We start from the raw sequence: 16,333 nt of genomic DNA, 5'->3' as shown, positions 1-16,333 counted from the left end.
GTCCAGCTAAGACATCACTCCCTCTAGAAAGTCTTTCTTGACACCCTCCAGGGCTGGGTTAGGTGTTCCTCCTTCGTTGCCTCAGCACCGTGCACTTTGCCGCCCGTGCCCTCAGCAGCTTAGGCTCTTGGCCTCCTGTTTGCCTCCAAGGCTGCCCAACAAAAGCAAGAATTCCCAGAGGCCCAGATACAATGAAGACAGGGCGGGGCCTGTGTTTTCACAGCTGCACTCTGGAGATTAGCTCAATAAATATTTTTTGGATGAATGAATACATGAATGAATAATGAGCCACTTATTTGTTGCTTTCTTGTGTTTCCTCAGAATTACAACCGGCCCCGTGTGATGGCCTTAGCCATCCCCATCGCGGTGAAATTCCTCCACAGGAGCAACAAGGAACTGTGCAGGGATATGTCCAACTACCTGTCCCTGGCTGCGATCACCAAGGCAGATCTCCTGGCTGATCACACAGACGTTATAGTAAAGAGCATACTCCAAGGTATGGTGCAACGGCTGAGCTTGGGCATGTTTTTTCAGGAATGGTTTTAAAGTATTTTCATGACCCATTTTAATGGTTTGTGGAAAGGGAGACCTAGAGGGTTGCGAGGTATGTTAGATTCTCTGCTTTGCCACTAGTTGGCTGGTGAACAGGGGTGAGGTGTCTTGGGCTGGCTGAGTCCATGTCTCTTCACTGGGCAGATGAATTATTTGGACTGATAGGGGAGCTGTAAGCTCTCTCTCTTCCAACTCTACATCTCTCAGTTTGGAGAATGGTGTTTTCCACGCTTCTGGTCACCTTGTCCAGCTACCAATTGTAGAGAACCTACCTGTCCGCACTGAGTGGAGCATGTCCCGCTGCTCTCAGCGGTAGGTGGAGAACCGTTCCTGCCTTTGGTTTCCAACACAAGGAATGTTAGATAAAGCACGCCAGAGAACATGTGACGACTTCTTAAACGTGAACATGATTTGGGACTAATTTGTTTGTGTTAAATATTACCATAAAAAAATCAATCAGGACATCTCTGTTAATTGTTTCACATTTGCATGAAAGAGATCGGATTAGTCCAATAGAAATATTCTCTTTTGTCTTATGTTTTTTCCTTTGGCTCCAGATCTATCAGAAGCCATGGTTTTTTGTTTTTTGATTTGGGATCAGAGAACAGTATATGGTATTATGTGATATGCACCCAATGTCCCCAGTTCTCATTAATAAAAATGTATGAGGTCCACGAATATCTTGGCCCACATTTTACTGCCACGTACCCCACATGCTCAAATTGAACATCAGCCCTTGACCAAGTATTTCTTAGAGTCCCCAGGGGTGCCCCACAAATGCTCACTTTCTGGGTATGCAGACCAGTCCATAAGTCCATGCCCTTATTGTCTCCATGCCTCCTGGAGCAGCACGCTGTGCTGGTGTCCACTTCCACCACCCTAAGCCCAGCAAACTGTGGCTGCTTCCCTGGAGGGCCCAGGAATGGATTTCACTGCACACCGCCTTGCCAGGGATGGCAACCTCTGTCCCTTTGTGCTACTACCCCCGAAGCTTCAGGAGCCACCAGTCCTCAGCACACTAATCTCATGTGGCCGCCCGTGGCAGGATGTTGTGGGGAACACCCATCTTTCTCCTTGGTGTTACACTTTGGTAGAGAGGCCCCAGAGTGGGGTTACTTAGCTCCCAATACCAACCTGTTCCCAGGTTTGCAGGAAAATGTAGCCTTCTGTTCTGTCTGAAATATTCTCTCTCTCTTTCTTGGGCTTAGCTATCTAGCCAAGAGTCAAACTAGCAAGAAATCAGTCATCCAGTTCTCAAAATGACTATGGCCCACCAAGGACTAAGGTTTTTTTTCATTATGCCAGACATTCCCAAGAAGAGTTCTTAGCACTCCCCTTCCAGAACATCTGACCAGCCACCCCAGTGGTCCGCCAGATGCCCAGATATGTCTGAACCCCAGCCATGACAGTGGAAATTCATCACTCTACCCGTGTTCCTCTCTAAAGATCTGTCACTGATATTACTAGTCGGTATCATTCATTTCTCATTTTCTTTGGCTACAGGATTGAATTCCTCACTTAACTTTTAATCATGATACTAAATTTTCTAAAAGTCCAGAAAAGCAGTTACACTTTTTTCATCACCTTGGCTACATATTTGGAACAGATTTTATATGATATTATAAACACGTATACATACCACACATTTTAAAACCATGATAGACTTGCAAGTAACAAGATTTATTGGAAAAAAAAAACCACAAAAATGAATTGTTTCTTCGCAGCTGCCAAGAACTGAGCTCATGTATTTGTGTTTTTTTTCCTTTTTTGAAATGCACTTTCAATGACAAAGAAGTCTTTTGAAACACAAAATGCACTTTCTGAATTCACTACAAGCACTTGAAATAAACAAATGATTTGGTTTATTTGATCTGGCACTATAAAAATTACCATAAAAGAAATGATAATTTGACTAAAAGAAGTTGGGGCTACATATTTCAGGGCTTAGATTTTTGAGACGAATGTGTCTGTGAAACTCTCCAATCATTCACACGAGCCCATCAAACTTAGACCTACAAAGTAGAGGGGATCTTACTGTCTCTCAGTAAGTTTTCTGCTCTGCAAATCTTTGTCATGTATTCCCTGCAATCAGCTTTAGGAACCATCATTAGGATTTCTGTTTTTCTTTACCTACAGTTTCTCCACTTTAGATCTTCCTCCTTGACTTATATTATCTTAATCTGCATTCTCCCATTTTTCTACTTCTACAGAAAATGCTAAAGTATTACAGTTTCTTGATTTGATCTATTTTTTTTTACACAACTAGAATTAAAAAATTATGGAATCTTATGTTGGGACATTAAACGTCATTTAGCTCAATTACCCAGGCAATGCTTAAATCCCCACCAAATGGTCATCCTCTCATTGATACCAATAATGATCATAAAAACAATTCTAACTAAAATGGCTAAAATTTATTTCACGCTCTCTTTATGTCAAATACTGTATTAAGCACTTTATACAGATTATAGGATTATATCATTTAATCCTCACAAAAATTCCATAACAAAAGTCCTATTATTATCCCATGTTACCAATTAGTAGTATTTTAAGTAATTGAAACTCCAGGTAAAAATAACTTGATGATGATGACAATGATGGTGATTGTGAAGAAGAGGAATGAGAGAAAAAGTAAGAGGAGGAAGAGGGGAAGAGGAAGAGGAAAGAAGGAGAAAGAGGAGGTTAAGGAGGAAGAACTTCTTATCAGAACATAGGACTGAAAAGTGCATAAGTATATCAGACTTCCCATATGGCTTGATTCAGGGCTCAATGGCAGTCCCAAAAGTCATTACTCAGCTCTTCTTCCTTTGAGTTGGATTTTCATATTCCATATTATAGCCCTCTGCAGCTTCCAACTCATATCATCATGAATACAATTAAACAAAAGAAACTCCATATTCGGTCTCGTTGTCTCTGTTTGACCCGACATGGGTCACACACCCATTTCTGAACCAATCCATCATTGTTGTCAGGGAATACAGTATTTCAGTTGACCAGGCTTGAGTAGTGAACCACCATCAAAGCAAGAGATGGGGGACAACTACAGTAGAACCACATGAATGGGGTGCAGATCACCCCCTAACCAAATCCAGGGCTGTTGCCAGCAATGGCTAAAATGAATACTGGGTACCAGCAAACAGCTTTATGTATTTACTTTTATACTTTTATACTAGAGATTCAGCCCATTGCTTTGGCATAACAAGACCCTATTGGATAATGATTCTTCCCTCTCGGTGTATCTGCAGTTCTTCCCAGGTTCTTGGCATCTGTAAATTTTAAGAATAGAACCACTCTCCCTTCATTTCAAAACACTAATGAAAAAGTAGATCAGATGGGGCCAGGCAAGACTTGTGGTATACCAGTGGGGACTGCTCCTTGTGCTTGGTTGATGTTACTCCATTGATCATATTTTTCGGTCGTTTTATATATATGTCTGTCCCTGATTCCAAACGAAATGTCTCCTTTATGCTTGTAAGTCAATCATTAGAGACTGGCAAGTATCCTTGAAGGCAAATATTTCAATAATTCCAAGCCAATTTTTACTACTTTTCATTATTAATAATCATATATAAGTAATAATGTTGACTTTCTATGTAAATAGAAATTGATTTTTATTTAAATTGCTTAGACTCCAATTTGTCTGTTTTGTATTCTCCAAGTTCTCTCAGTGAGAAGGAAACTGTGAAAAGTCCTTCCATTTGAAGGAAAGATGAAAGGTATGAGCATTATTGCCTTGGTGCATGCTTGAGAGCTAAGGGGTTAGAAAACCTGAATATCCCTATAACAAATAAGACAGTTATATCCATATTTTTAAATCAACCCCACCCCCACAAAGGAAAAAGAAAAACCCATCTGTCCCATTTAGTGTTATAGACCAATTAGAACAAATATGCAAATAATAATTACAGGCTTGGCTAAACTTCTTCAGATAATTAAAAAACATTCTCCAACTAATTCTGTGAGGCTTGATATACGTGATATCAAAACCAGAACAGGGCAACATAAGAAAGGAAAATCAGGCCCATCTTAATTATGAACACAGAAGCACAAATCACAAATCAGAAATCAGAATGACTCCAGCAAGGCTTAAGGAAAGTAATAGTTCTTATTTGCTGAGCACTTCCTGTGTACCATTTTCTGGTCTTCTTAGTCATGTAATTCTCCCCATATTTTATGATGGACGAACTATTGTTATCCTCATTTTATAAAATCGTAATGATTCAGTTAAGTTTATCCTAGGAATGAAAGAATGTCTTAATATTCAAAATGTAATTCCCCCCAGTAAAAGACTAAAAGGTCAAAAAGTCATCTGATGAGTAAGAGCATCACATAAATTCAGTACCCATGCATGAAAAAAGTTTTTTGTTGGGGCACCTGGGTGGCTCAGTCGGTTAAGTATCTGCCTTTGGCTCAGGTCATGATCCCAGGGCCCTGAGATCGAGCCTGGCATGGGGCTCCCTGCTCCCGTGGGGAGTCTGCTCTCCCTCTCCGTCTGCCCCTCCCCCAGCTCTCTTTCTCTTTCTCTGCTCTCTCTCTCTCTCTCAAAAAAATAAATAAAATCTTTAAAAAGAAAAAAGTTCTTTGAGAACTAGGAATTTTGGAGAACTTCCTGAAACTCATTAAGGGTATATTGTGTATGTATGTATATATGTGTGTCTGTAAAATTATATATAATCACGAGAATATTATATATATATATATATATATATACATATATACACACCTATATGCATATATATATCCTCTTCTTTTATAAAATTCAAAGTCTGTTCATGACAAAAAAAAATCTCTATGCAAACTAGCGATAGAAGGGAACATCCTTAATCTAATGAAGGATATCTACAGAAACCTACGACTAAAATTGTACTTAATGGGAAATATTAAATTCTTCCCCTTGAATTAAAAAATTTATTAGGTAATAAATTTGTTTTCTGCTTAAATAATACCAGAAGTAATTTAATATTTTGTGATATCACCACCTTTTCAGAGTGGGAGTCATTTTTCAGTATTCCTGAATAATTCTCCAAACTTGTTCTTTTCCACATAGATGCTTTGTAAAACCTGCCTGGTGTTGGCATATAAAAGCACAACCAGTGCTTAATACAGCATAATTTAGCATGTCTTTTACCCAGGAAGCTGACAATGTTATCAGAGATCCTGAAAATGAGGATATCTCTGACTATAAGGGATTATTTGAGGACTTACAGGGAAACCCTTTCCAAATTTTGATTCGGAACTCTGTGATGCAATGTACATAACTCCTATCAAAAGTAAAAGCACTGATGTCTCCTCCCCGGTGTTTCCGAATCCGTGGTCATAGTAAGGAAATACGCCTCTCTGTCAGTATGCCTTTTATATGGTCTTCTGGCACAGATCACGAGATGACCTCAAATGATTGGAAACTTAAGTAGAGAGTCTTTGGAAAGAAAATGTAATATTGTCTCAGCAAGAGTCCAAATTCCTTTCTGACTTACTGGCAAAAGTCTAGAAGAGACTGTCTAGCTAATTATGATAAATTCACCTCATTTCTTTCTCTATGTGAGACAAAATTCAAACCACTGATGGGTGAGCTGTCTCAGAAAATAGAGATAGAAAATGAACCTCTCATTTATTATGGTAGTAATAATATGTACCACATAGGGTGAGATGGGGCTTAAGCAGATAAAGCAGTTCTACTTTGCACAATGCCAGGCACGTAGTTCATCAATGGTTACGATGATTCTTCTTATCATCATTTTCATAATCAACGTCATGGTCATTGTCATCTCTAATTGAGCATCTGCCATGTACCAGGCCCATATTAAAATATTAAAGACAGAACCAGATTCATTTGTGGAGTTTTATACTCCTTGGGGAGATACTTAGCCATTAAAGATTCATGACACAATTATTCTTAAAGAACAAAGTTTTAAGCTCACTGTATTACAAGTTGTTCAGAAAGAATTTATTAATCCAATTGCTAGGAAACAGGCTACTAAGCAATCTTATTAAGAATATTCAAACTGAATAATAATACACATAGGGAAATATTTAAAATGATGCTCTAAAAAGCCAACCCAAATGTGGATCAAGAAATTGAGACACACCTTGAAACAAAGAGGACCTCTTCTGAATTGTTAACTACGTTGGGACCGGTTGCGCTCCGGAGTTTGCACCTTCTTGACTCCACCAGCAGGTGTTGCTGTGAAGTAAAAGAAGGCCTGCACAGAGAGGACCGTCCCAGGCGGGCTTCGGAGAATCTCTCACCCACCATATAAGGGAATCTGCACATTTGCTTGTTTGTTTGTATTTTTGCATGTTTGCTGCTTTTTTATTTAATGCACTGGGAACAACTTGGAAAAACTTTTTTTTAAGACAATGTGTATTTCAAATATTGTTTTATGGTTGAGAAAGTACATTTAGATATATTATCAGTTTTTGTTATTTTCATAATAATCCTTCAGCCAGGGAGGCAAGTCCTGTTATCTCTAACTTCTGGGCTAATGCGAGACCCATAAAGATTAGTTGGCAGGTCCAACTTCTAGTTGGTAGGTGATGGTGCTCTAGGATTCGAATGGTGAATTTCTTTTTCTTTCTTTTTTTTTTTTTTTAAGATTTTATTTATTTGACAGAGACAGCCAGCGAGAGAGGGAACACAAGAGGGGGAGTGGGAGAGGAAGAAGCAGGCTCCCAGCAGAGGAGCCTGATGTGGGGCTCGATCCCATAACGCCAGGATCACGCCCTGAGCCAAAGGCAGACGCTTAACGGCTGCGCCACCGAGGTACCCCTCAAATGGTGAATTTCTGAGCCCAAGGCCAGCGTGCTTTCTTCCACAGTCCAGATTTATAAAACTGAATGCAAGCATCAGTAATCTCAGTTTTCCAGCTCACTGAATCCATGAATATAGATGTGAACGTTTATAATTACTCTGACCAAGATTTTTAACCATATGAGTGCTATTTATCAAGTGGCTAAAAGAGAGTTCTGGAAACATTTGGCCTTAGTAAGCTTCTCAAAGAAGAGCTTCCTAATATAAAATTTAATTAAAAAAAAATAAAAATCGATGATTTCTTCTGTTTGCAAATGTAATTGTTCAAAGTGAAGTTAACTAAGTAATTATAAATACCAAACTTTAAAATTCTACAATATATATTTAGTAGTAAAATGTTCTGAATATATTTTAAAGGAATAAACATTTCACTAAAAGCCAATTTACATTGTAATAGACAAGGAAAATATATCAACTCTATTTTGTTCCTATATTCATATATACCTCTGCAAAAATATTGTTCTACTGACATACAGACATACATACTAGAGTGACAAAGTGACAAACTGTCACAATTTGGCTAGAACGGAAGGGATTTCTGAGACACAGGACTCTCAGTGCTAAAGCTGGGACAATCCCAGGCAAACCGGAACAGTTGGTCACTCTAGCACACACATACCTAGTATTTTATATTTTATATATATAGTGCATTTTTTCCTCCTAATAACTTCAGTCATCTTGCACAATTATTTTATAATGCCATGATACAGTGATGCCCTTAATAGCCATTCTGGTGAACGAAACTCCTTGTCAATCTGCCAAAGTAAGCCAGCAAATTGATATTTTTTTAAAGAAATTTTATCTCAGTTTTACATATTTCTAACTTCTTCCTTTTGCTGACACTATGTATTCTGAAACTCGTTAAATCCTATTAGAAAAAAAAAAAAAAGAAAGAAAGAAAGCCAGAGAGCCAACTCTCTGAGAATTTGGAAAATATATTTTCTAAGTATAGTCTATGAATGTTTTGAGGAAATAAAGTGTGTGTGGTCTTTTCAATTTTTTAAAAAAATTGTTCTACTGGATCAGATTAGGTGGTCAAACAGTAGTGGATTTAAAATGACAGAAGTGTGGTTTTCTCCATGTTAGAGAAGTGAAGAAACAGGCAGCCCAGGACTGGCAAGGCCGCTTCACAGCACGGGAGACCCAAGCTTCTTCTATATTGTTACACCAAATGTCATGAGCTAAGGTGGTTGCTGAAACTCCTGCCATCACAGCCGTATTCCAATCAAGTGGAAGGAGGAAGGGAAAGAGAATCACGTTCAGTATTTCAACATCAGCCAGCAGTTAGTCATCTGGCCACACATAGCTGCAACTGATGCTGGAAAATATAGACTTTGCTCTGAGTGGGCATACCTACCACTGAAACTGGAATTCTGTTCCTTTGGAAAAGAGGAAAAATAGGTATGAGGAAACAATCAAAGTCCCTTGAAATGCTTATCTGGATTTACTGCTGTACCAGATGAAATTTCTACTTTCATAACCCAAGAATTACTTGTTTTTCTTCTACTTGTTTCTTCTTTACCCTCAACGTAGAATTCCCATGGAAAAATTTAAAAGGCCCTTATATTTAACTGTCAGCATATGAGTCTGGATGTATTTTGGACTGCATCATGTTGGATCTTTTGAACAGATCTGATTGATGCTGAGATGTGGAGATTGAAAGCATGCCTAACTCTCTGCTTATATTGGGTCCAGTATTTCGTCTTCCAGTTTAGCATTCAGGTCATAGAGATAATGGCTAAACAAGGACTTACCTATGGCCCTTCAAGGGCAACCTTGAATCATGTAATCTCCAAGGGTCTGCGACTGGCCTATGACCTCATGACTGTGAACACTCTTTTTAGAGATCCTTCAGCCTGATTTTCTGGATCTCAAAAATGGGATGAAGGTATACGAGCGCCCTCAAAGATCCCTAGATTCAGGAGATTTTATTGCTAAAGGAAGTCTCTTCTTCTACTCAGAAGACCCAGAGGAGTGAAGTAACTTATCTAAGGACACTCAACTAGTTAGTTATAAAACATGGTTTGATAACTACCTCACAAACCAGAGATGACCTGGCCCTGTCTTTAGGCGGACACACCCTCACTGTGGCCCTACCACATTTGCTGCTGACATCCGGAAACAGCTTTGCGGATGGTCTTCTCTTAGCCCCGCACAGCCTTTACAGGAGGACACTAGTGTGGCTGGGAGGTACCTCTCCACCTGCAGGGTGAAGGACCTTGACTGTCTTCTCCTTCATGCATGAGTAAGAGCATGGGATATATTTTAAGGGCAGGAGTCGTCGTTTTTTCCAGATTCTGAGATCTCCCCCTCATCACGTATATTTGGGGAACTCTGATAGTTTGTTTCTGTGTTACGTATGACAGAACATTGTATATGGTTATAGAATCATCAAACTGGGACTTAGCGATCAATATTTCCTCAATTCCTTGATTTCTCAGTTGAGAAACCTAAAACCCAGAGAGACGAATTGACTTAGCCAAGATCAGATTTCTTGCTTTTTATAGGAAGCCAAAGCTTAAAACAACCCTATGGCTTGTTTCTAACAACACTAACTAATACTATTTACACAACAGAATAGCATCTGAAAACTATTTCCTACTTTAAGAATGTAGATTTGCTCCAAAACATCTTTTAAATTTGTAATTAGATGACATGGGATAGTTTTATAAAATATTTTATTTACAGTAGAGCTTTACAAAAATAGTCTTAATAAAATTAATACAAAACCACTTTATAACTTATATAACTATCTTCTCAAAAAAGTGACATTCGATTATAACACATAAACTACATTTGCATTTGTTAAGTCACATTGTAGTTTAAATATGTTTTATCATCATTTTTTAATAATAAGGTACATACCAATAACAATGAACAATGGACAGCAAATGTTACTTTATTTTTCTTCCAATGTAAAAGTCATCTCTGGCCCAAACAAAATTAACCAAAGAAAAGTAAAACAATTGTCCTTCTGTTCAATAATACAGTCCTTTTTAATTATATGAGAGTTTATCTGACAAAGACACAGCATTAATCTCAAAGCACCATGGCATAAAGTCTAGTAACAATATCCCCAAAAGCATTCTCCAATGTCTTCTCTTCAACTGTTTATTCGGTATTTTGCCAAGATAAATAAAGATTGATCTCAACTCTCCCCGTCATTAGTCTCAAGTGTTCTTAATATGCACTGAGGTTTTTAGACCGTCCCAACTGGCATATGTTTAAAATGTGAGTTTCTTTCTTTGGCTTCAAGTAGAGTTTCACAACGCTTATGAAACATACTGAGCTCCTCCGTGTGGCTGAATCTCTGTGACTCCCCACCCAACAACATTTCCCCGGATGTGACAAGACTCTGCTCCGCCAGTTTCTCTTATCTCTTCGTTGCTGAGAACACGATCCCAGATATTGAAGCCTGTGAGTCTTCCAGAAAAGGCTAGTGTTTCATCAAAGCCACCACCCACACAGCAGCCGTTCTTTTCTTGGCCAACCTGCAGGATTCCTCCGTCAGGAACAATGTGACCTGCGGCCATCTCGACTGTGGTCGCCGTCAGTTCACCATTTACCCACAAGGACGCGCGTCCTTTCTCAGAATTCCAGGTGCTGCACAGATGGGTCCACTTTCCCAGGGAAATCCCAGTATTTGCAATCAGTTTGCTCTCCTCTCCACCCACCACAAGCACTATGGACTGATAGCTGAGGTACAGCTGGATCTCATATGGATTTCTCTTTGTGCCATAGGAAAACAGGATGGTTTTGTTTAATGCATCTGTGGCTTTGACCCAAATGCAGGCACTAAAAGACTCAAGCTTCACTGGTGTCACTGGATGCACACTTCCAAAAATCTTCTTGGAACGCATTGGGAATAAGATTGCTGTTTCACAACCTAGAGGAGCAAGAAAGAAGGATATGAGAGAAAATATAAAATTCATTCAGAAATGATTCCAGTCTTAGCGTAGGCATTTTAGCATAGGCACTTTAACGACCACAACTGAAAATTCTGTGCTGTATCACATTATGACTTGAGGAACTTCAAGTGTGATCGCGGTAGAGCAAAGAAAACAGGAATAAAGTCAATTGTCAGGCTTACTCAATGATGTATCTCAGTGGAGAAGAAGGCAGGCAGAGTAGCCAAATTGTCCAAACTCAGGAAATAATGGAAACCGTATTTTAATAACTACTTCCCCTCACAATTAGCTTATTTTCTGTTACTACTTTTTTTTTAATAAAAATGTTGAGTCACTACACGTTAATTTCCAACAATGACGCTGTAATTTCCGAGAACTTAGAGCCAGACTTGTTTCCCTCTTCTTGACTTCACCAAACATCCAGGAAACAAAACAAAACAAAACAAAAAACAACCTATGAAATTCAATGGACCTAGCTCACCCATTTACCCATTGTAAACATATGTTTTTAAATGAAACTCTGGGACAGTCATATTGCTGCTGAAAGTTTACACATGTTCCAGATATTTGTAAACTTTGCAAAGTTTGTAGAAAACTACCTTTGGAAGGCAACAATGTATAATAATGATGACTCACTCTTATTGGGTACTCACTGTGTACCAGATACACTTCTCATCACTCTGTATCGTTTTAATCCTACTTGTCAACCCTAAAAGATAATCTTAATATTCCCATTCTACAGATGAGAGAACTGAGGCATAGGGCACTAAGTAACTTGGTTCTGCTTACTAACTGGTAAGTGGTAAAACTGGGGTTTGAGCTTGGGCACTGTGGCTGCACAGGCCACACCCTTACCTACCCCACTGCATTGCTTCTTTTTTTTTGTTTAAAGATTTTATTTATTTGACAGAGATAGAGACAGCCAGCGAGAGAGGGAACACAAGCAGGGGGAGTGGGAGAAGAAGCAGGCTTATAGCGGAAGAGCCTGACGTGGGGCTCGATCCCATAACGCCGGGATCACGCCCTGAGCCGAAGGCAGACGCTTAACCGCTGTGCCACCCAGGCGCCCCCCACTGCGTTGCTTCTTAATGGGAAAAGAACCCCTCGATTTGGCTAGGAGAGGTGGAATTCAGTTTGTTTTACTATTAGCAAGCATGCAGTTTTTGATGAGCCCCTTAATCTCTCCAACCTTTCTTGTTATCTATAAAAGCCCCTTCCATTCTCCTTCTAATATTCTGCAAATCTGTAAGCAACAAGTATATAGTACTCAAGAAGAACTGCGTAGACCAAAGATATTCTTAAAAACTCTTATTTTGTCCACATGCTTATAAATACTTAAAATACTTAAAAACTTCCACTCAGTTCATCTCCAGGTCACATGTTTGGTCTGGGAGCTAGAAATGCTGAAGTGAAGACCTTCTAGGTGTTTGTGGGAAATGTGTGTAAGAGACCAGGAAAAGAATTTTTTTTTTTAATCTAAATGAGGGCTAGATATTCACTTTATAACAAACTAAAGCTTCATCATAAAATAGTTCTGACAAGCAAGCTTCCAGAACATTTAAAGATTAACTGGTGAATACAGGGAACTTGTAGGCAGCAAACGTCCATGCAAAGTGTGTTAAACTAAACTAAATACCTGCAAGTAATCGGGGGCTAGGCTCTATCCTAAAAAATTAAACAGATGTGGACCTAGAAATAGTCAAAGAAATACGGAGATTCAGAAAATCGTATAAAAGTAACTGCAATACTACCGCTAATTGGTCCTGTCACATTTTGGTATTTGCTTTTTCACTGAATAATTTGAATTTTTGAAGACTTTTAAGATTCATTCTTAATGAAATTGGTAGATACATTTTTTTTTTCTAGCTGTGTTAATGAAGCCAAACAAAGATCATGGAACAAAAGATCACCATATGCAGGACCATTTGAGATCGTCTGTACTGTCCCAGTAAAGCAGTGTTCAAGAGGCGGCCTACTGCAGTTCAATTAACTGATTTCCTGTTTAAATGAACCCAGGCAGTCAGGACTGCATTCCAAAGCATTCCTTGATTGCCTCGCAGAGACCCAGCTTCCCCTGCAGCCTGCACTGGCTATGTGAGTCCATGGAGTGGAATTTCGTGTTCACGGGTTTTTTGTGGCTTTTTTGGTGGGGACTTGATATCTCTTTAAAATGTCAGAAACTCTCTCATGAAATGGCTCTTAATTAATAGGTTTTTCTGATTATATTATCAAAGACCAAACAAAATTAAAACCAGGTTCTTAGGAGGCCGACAACAGATTAATTAGGAATCCCTTAGGAACCAAGCTGGCAGGAGGCCAAGAAAGGAGAACTCAAATCATGTGGGTAAAAGTACTATTGGATATAAGAAATTAACATTTTTTAGAACTCAGAAATACATCCCTCTCTGCTCTAACTAGTATACAGAGGTGAGAGTGAAAATTAGCATTAGTTCTTCAGTTTTGGGGGTACACTAGCTGTACAATCATTTTACACCGTTTGCCAAAGACAAGAAATTTCATCCATTAAAATAGCCACAGAATTATAATTTGTCTCTTTGCCACTTACATTGAAGATCTATTGTGTATTTGATTTTATGCTTTTTCAGTCTCTGCAACCGTACTGAATATTCAAGAAAATAGGCTCAGCACTGATAAACAGTCCTCAACTATTTAGGAAAGACTAATACTCTGGTATGGTTTCTGTAATTTTAAACGAAACATGCTCTCACACATACTTATGATTCTTCCTCCTACCCCAACAAATGAGTTGCTTTATTGTAAATATAATGAGGGATGGCACTGTTTGTAATTGTTCTCTGTTCATGAGATTCTCAGGAACAGTGTAAGTTGTATTTTCTAACTAAATCACTGATTTTCTACTATAACCCACAGAAGATTTCTGCACTACTACCTCTTAGAAACTTTGACTTATAAAGGAGGGTTGTTTGGCTCCAAATCGTCTCATTTCGTTTAACCATCTTTCGAATGTATTTTTCAAATGTATTATTTCCGGCCCATTTGTGTTTGGAGATTCATTCATATTACAGGGGACTTCAGTAAATTGTATCTGGTTTGAACCGCCTCTCTCCTGTTTGGTGCTGACCCCCTAAGTCCCTGCGGAGAAGGGTTACCAGTTTGCTCCTACAGGAGACCATTTCACTGTGGATCCCGCCCAGCAGGTTTATCCCAAACCTCACATACTCAGACCTCCCCTCTAGCGGGCTCATTCCACAGACCCCGGGGCCTCAGGAATTCCACTAATCTTTCAGGAGATGAGGTTCAGACGCCAGTCTCTTGCTCAGAACCAGCGGGGAGGAGGGGCCGGCCCAGGATTGGAACGCGTCCCTAAAAATTAGGCTGGGCCCTTAAATAGCGCGGGGAACCAGAGCTCCCCTAAAGAGAGAGACAGGCTAAAATTAGAAGAAGTGGAAATCCCTAACGGAGGGAAGCCGGACAGCTAGAAAGGTCACGGTTATAACCGGCCAATAGAGCTCCTGCGCCGCCTGGTCGGATCCGGTGTCAGTCAGGGGGCCCCGACATCTATTTCAAGACTCTGTTTTCAAGACTCTCTCTTCTGGGCTCCTCGGGGTTGGAGAATACTTTTTAAAGCCCGTTTGCTCGCCTTGTATGGTGTGTGTGAGCCCGTGAGCGTGCATGGAGAAGCGGAGGTGTGTGTGTCCCCACTGAAGCTGCCCCTAGAGGGCTGCCACCAGGCTTCCCGCCACGCGCCTCCGAGGACAAAGACGCAGAGTGTGTGGGGGCGGCGGGGGGGGGGGGAGCCGCTCCGCCCGGCGTCCTTACCTGCCGGCAGCCAGCGCCCGGCCGCCCAGCCCTGCACGGCGCGGAGGTCGGCTCGCGTGCGCCGCAGCTCCTCGAGCACGGCGTCCAGGGCGCGCCCCGCCTCCTCCGGGCGCGGCGTCGCGGCGCTCTCCAGGCGCGTCAGCCTGCGGCCCGCGTCGCGGCTCGCCTGCAGCAGCTCGTCCAGCGCCCGGGCCAGCCGGGCCTCCGCGGGGGCCGGCGGCGCGCACGGTCTCCCCAGGCTGCCCGCCAGGCGGCCCAGCTCCGCCCGCAGCCTCTGCAGCTCGCCCCGGAGGACGTCGTCGGTGGCCTGCAGCAGCATGCCCTCTCTCATCTGCGAGTCCTCCAGCATGATGAAGAGCTTGTCCCACTCGGTGTGCTCCCGACGGCAGTCACATGGCGTGGCTGGAGCAAGGGACACGCACGTTACCGATCCGCCCAGGCCTTCCTTGGGTGCGCTTTGTACAAAGGTGACCTCCCTCGGAGGTCCCAAGTTCCTGCCCGTCCCAGCACCCCCTTCCCTTTAAGTACAGCTCGGAAAAACAGCGTGTGAGTATCCCGACCATGACAGGAACCATTCATGCAGGTATATAGTAAGTGGAACTCTGTGAAATTAGCCGTTCATGCGGCTCAAAACAGGCAAACATCGGCGATTTCATGCGGTTCAAGCCGTTATGTACGTGACAGAAATAACTTTTTGAAACCTCCCCTTTCCTAAAGTGCTTCTTTTTTTGTAAAACAAACTATAATTTTTAGCACATTTCCTTGGCTACAAAGTATATGTATAATATTTAGACCCAAAGAGGTGGGTATGTAGTTAGGGTGAGCAGCGAAACAGTTAAAATGAACTTACGGTCCTCAGTGGGATGGAGTCCATTGTCTATTTCGTTGTCCAAATTCACATACATGAGTTCATAATCATCCGAGGTCTCCGCCGACACCGCAGACCAGAGGGCAGCGCAGAACAGAATCACAGGGAGATGCATTGCTGGAGAGAGAGGCAAAGTTCTTTCTTCTGCCACTTTCCAGAGCTGGCCCGAGGGGACGAGGCGAGAAGCTCTCAAGTGAGCAGTGTTTGAGCAGAGGAGAGTGAGAGTGAGAGGCAGGAGAACAGAGCCCTTAATAAATGCTGGGGGAAGCCTGAATGGAGATGAATGAGTAATGCCGGTGGCACCGCCGTAATGGGAGTTCCCCCTGAATTTGGAGGGGAGGGGGCTGGGTGGGAGGGCGAGGGAAACGTGGACGTTGCACAATAATAGACCGCAAA

The 16,333-nt window shown here is 41.2% G+C and overlaps 2 protein-coding genes across 4 annotated transcripts in view; one reads left to right on the top strand and one right to left on the bottom strand.

Annotated features, from left to right (window-relative positions):
* Positions 1 to 16,333, top strand: part of VEPH1 (ventricular zone expressed PH domain containing 1) — a 224,923-nt gene that overhangs the window by 30,408 nt on the left and 178,182 nt on the right. For all 3 annotated transcript variants that reach the window (XM_087870310.1, XM_045811893.2, XM_045811845.2), the window contains one exon: positions 322 to 496. In XM_087870310.1, coding sequence (XP_087726436.1) covers positions 322 to 496 — 175 coding nt within the window. The remainder of the gene's footprint in view (positions 1 to 321; positions 497 to 16,333) is intronic.
* PTX3 (pentraxin 3) lies at positions 10,058 to 16,223 on the bottom strand. Its single transcript, XM_045811934.2, has 3 exons — positions 15,920 to 16,223; positions 15,070 to 15,471; positions 10,058 to 11,246 (listed from the first exon to the last, which is right to left on the bottom strand). Exons 1-3 carry the CDS (start codon positions 16,050 to 16,052, stop codon positions 10,633 to 10,635), a joined length of 1,149 nt encoding a protein of 382 aa, XP_045667890.2. The 5' UTR covers positions 16,053 to 16,223; the 3' UTR covers positions 10,058 to 10,632.

The sequence above is a fragment of the Ursus americanus genome, chromosome 20, assembly GCF_024610735.1.
Source record: "Ursus americanus isolate L20-20 chromosome 20, mUrsAme1.1.p, whole genome shotgun sequence".
NCBI lineage: Eukaryota > Metazoa > Chordata > Mammalia > Carnivora > Ursidae > Ursus > Ursus americanus.
This window is presented reverse-complemented; position numbering and strand designations above follow the sequence as displayed.

What these genes read in the sequence shown, in the direction of transcription:
- PTX3 (XM_045811934.2), bottom strand. Translation starts at nt 16,052, where the DNA reads ATGCATCTCCCTGTGATTCTGTTCTGCGCTGCCCTCTGGTCTGCGGTG. An exon ending in ACTCCATCCCACTGAGGACC is followed by an intron (nt 15,472 to 15,919) that starts GTAAGTTCATTT and finishes CCCTTGCTCCAG; the next exon opens with CCACGCCATGTGACTGCCGT. An exon ending in CGGGCGCTGGCTGCCGGCAG is followed by an intron (nt 11,247 to 15,069) that starts GTAAGGACGCCG and finishes TTGCTCCTCTAG; the next exon opens with GTTGTGAAACAGCAATCTTA.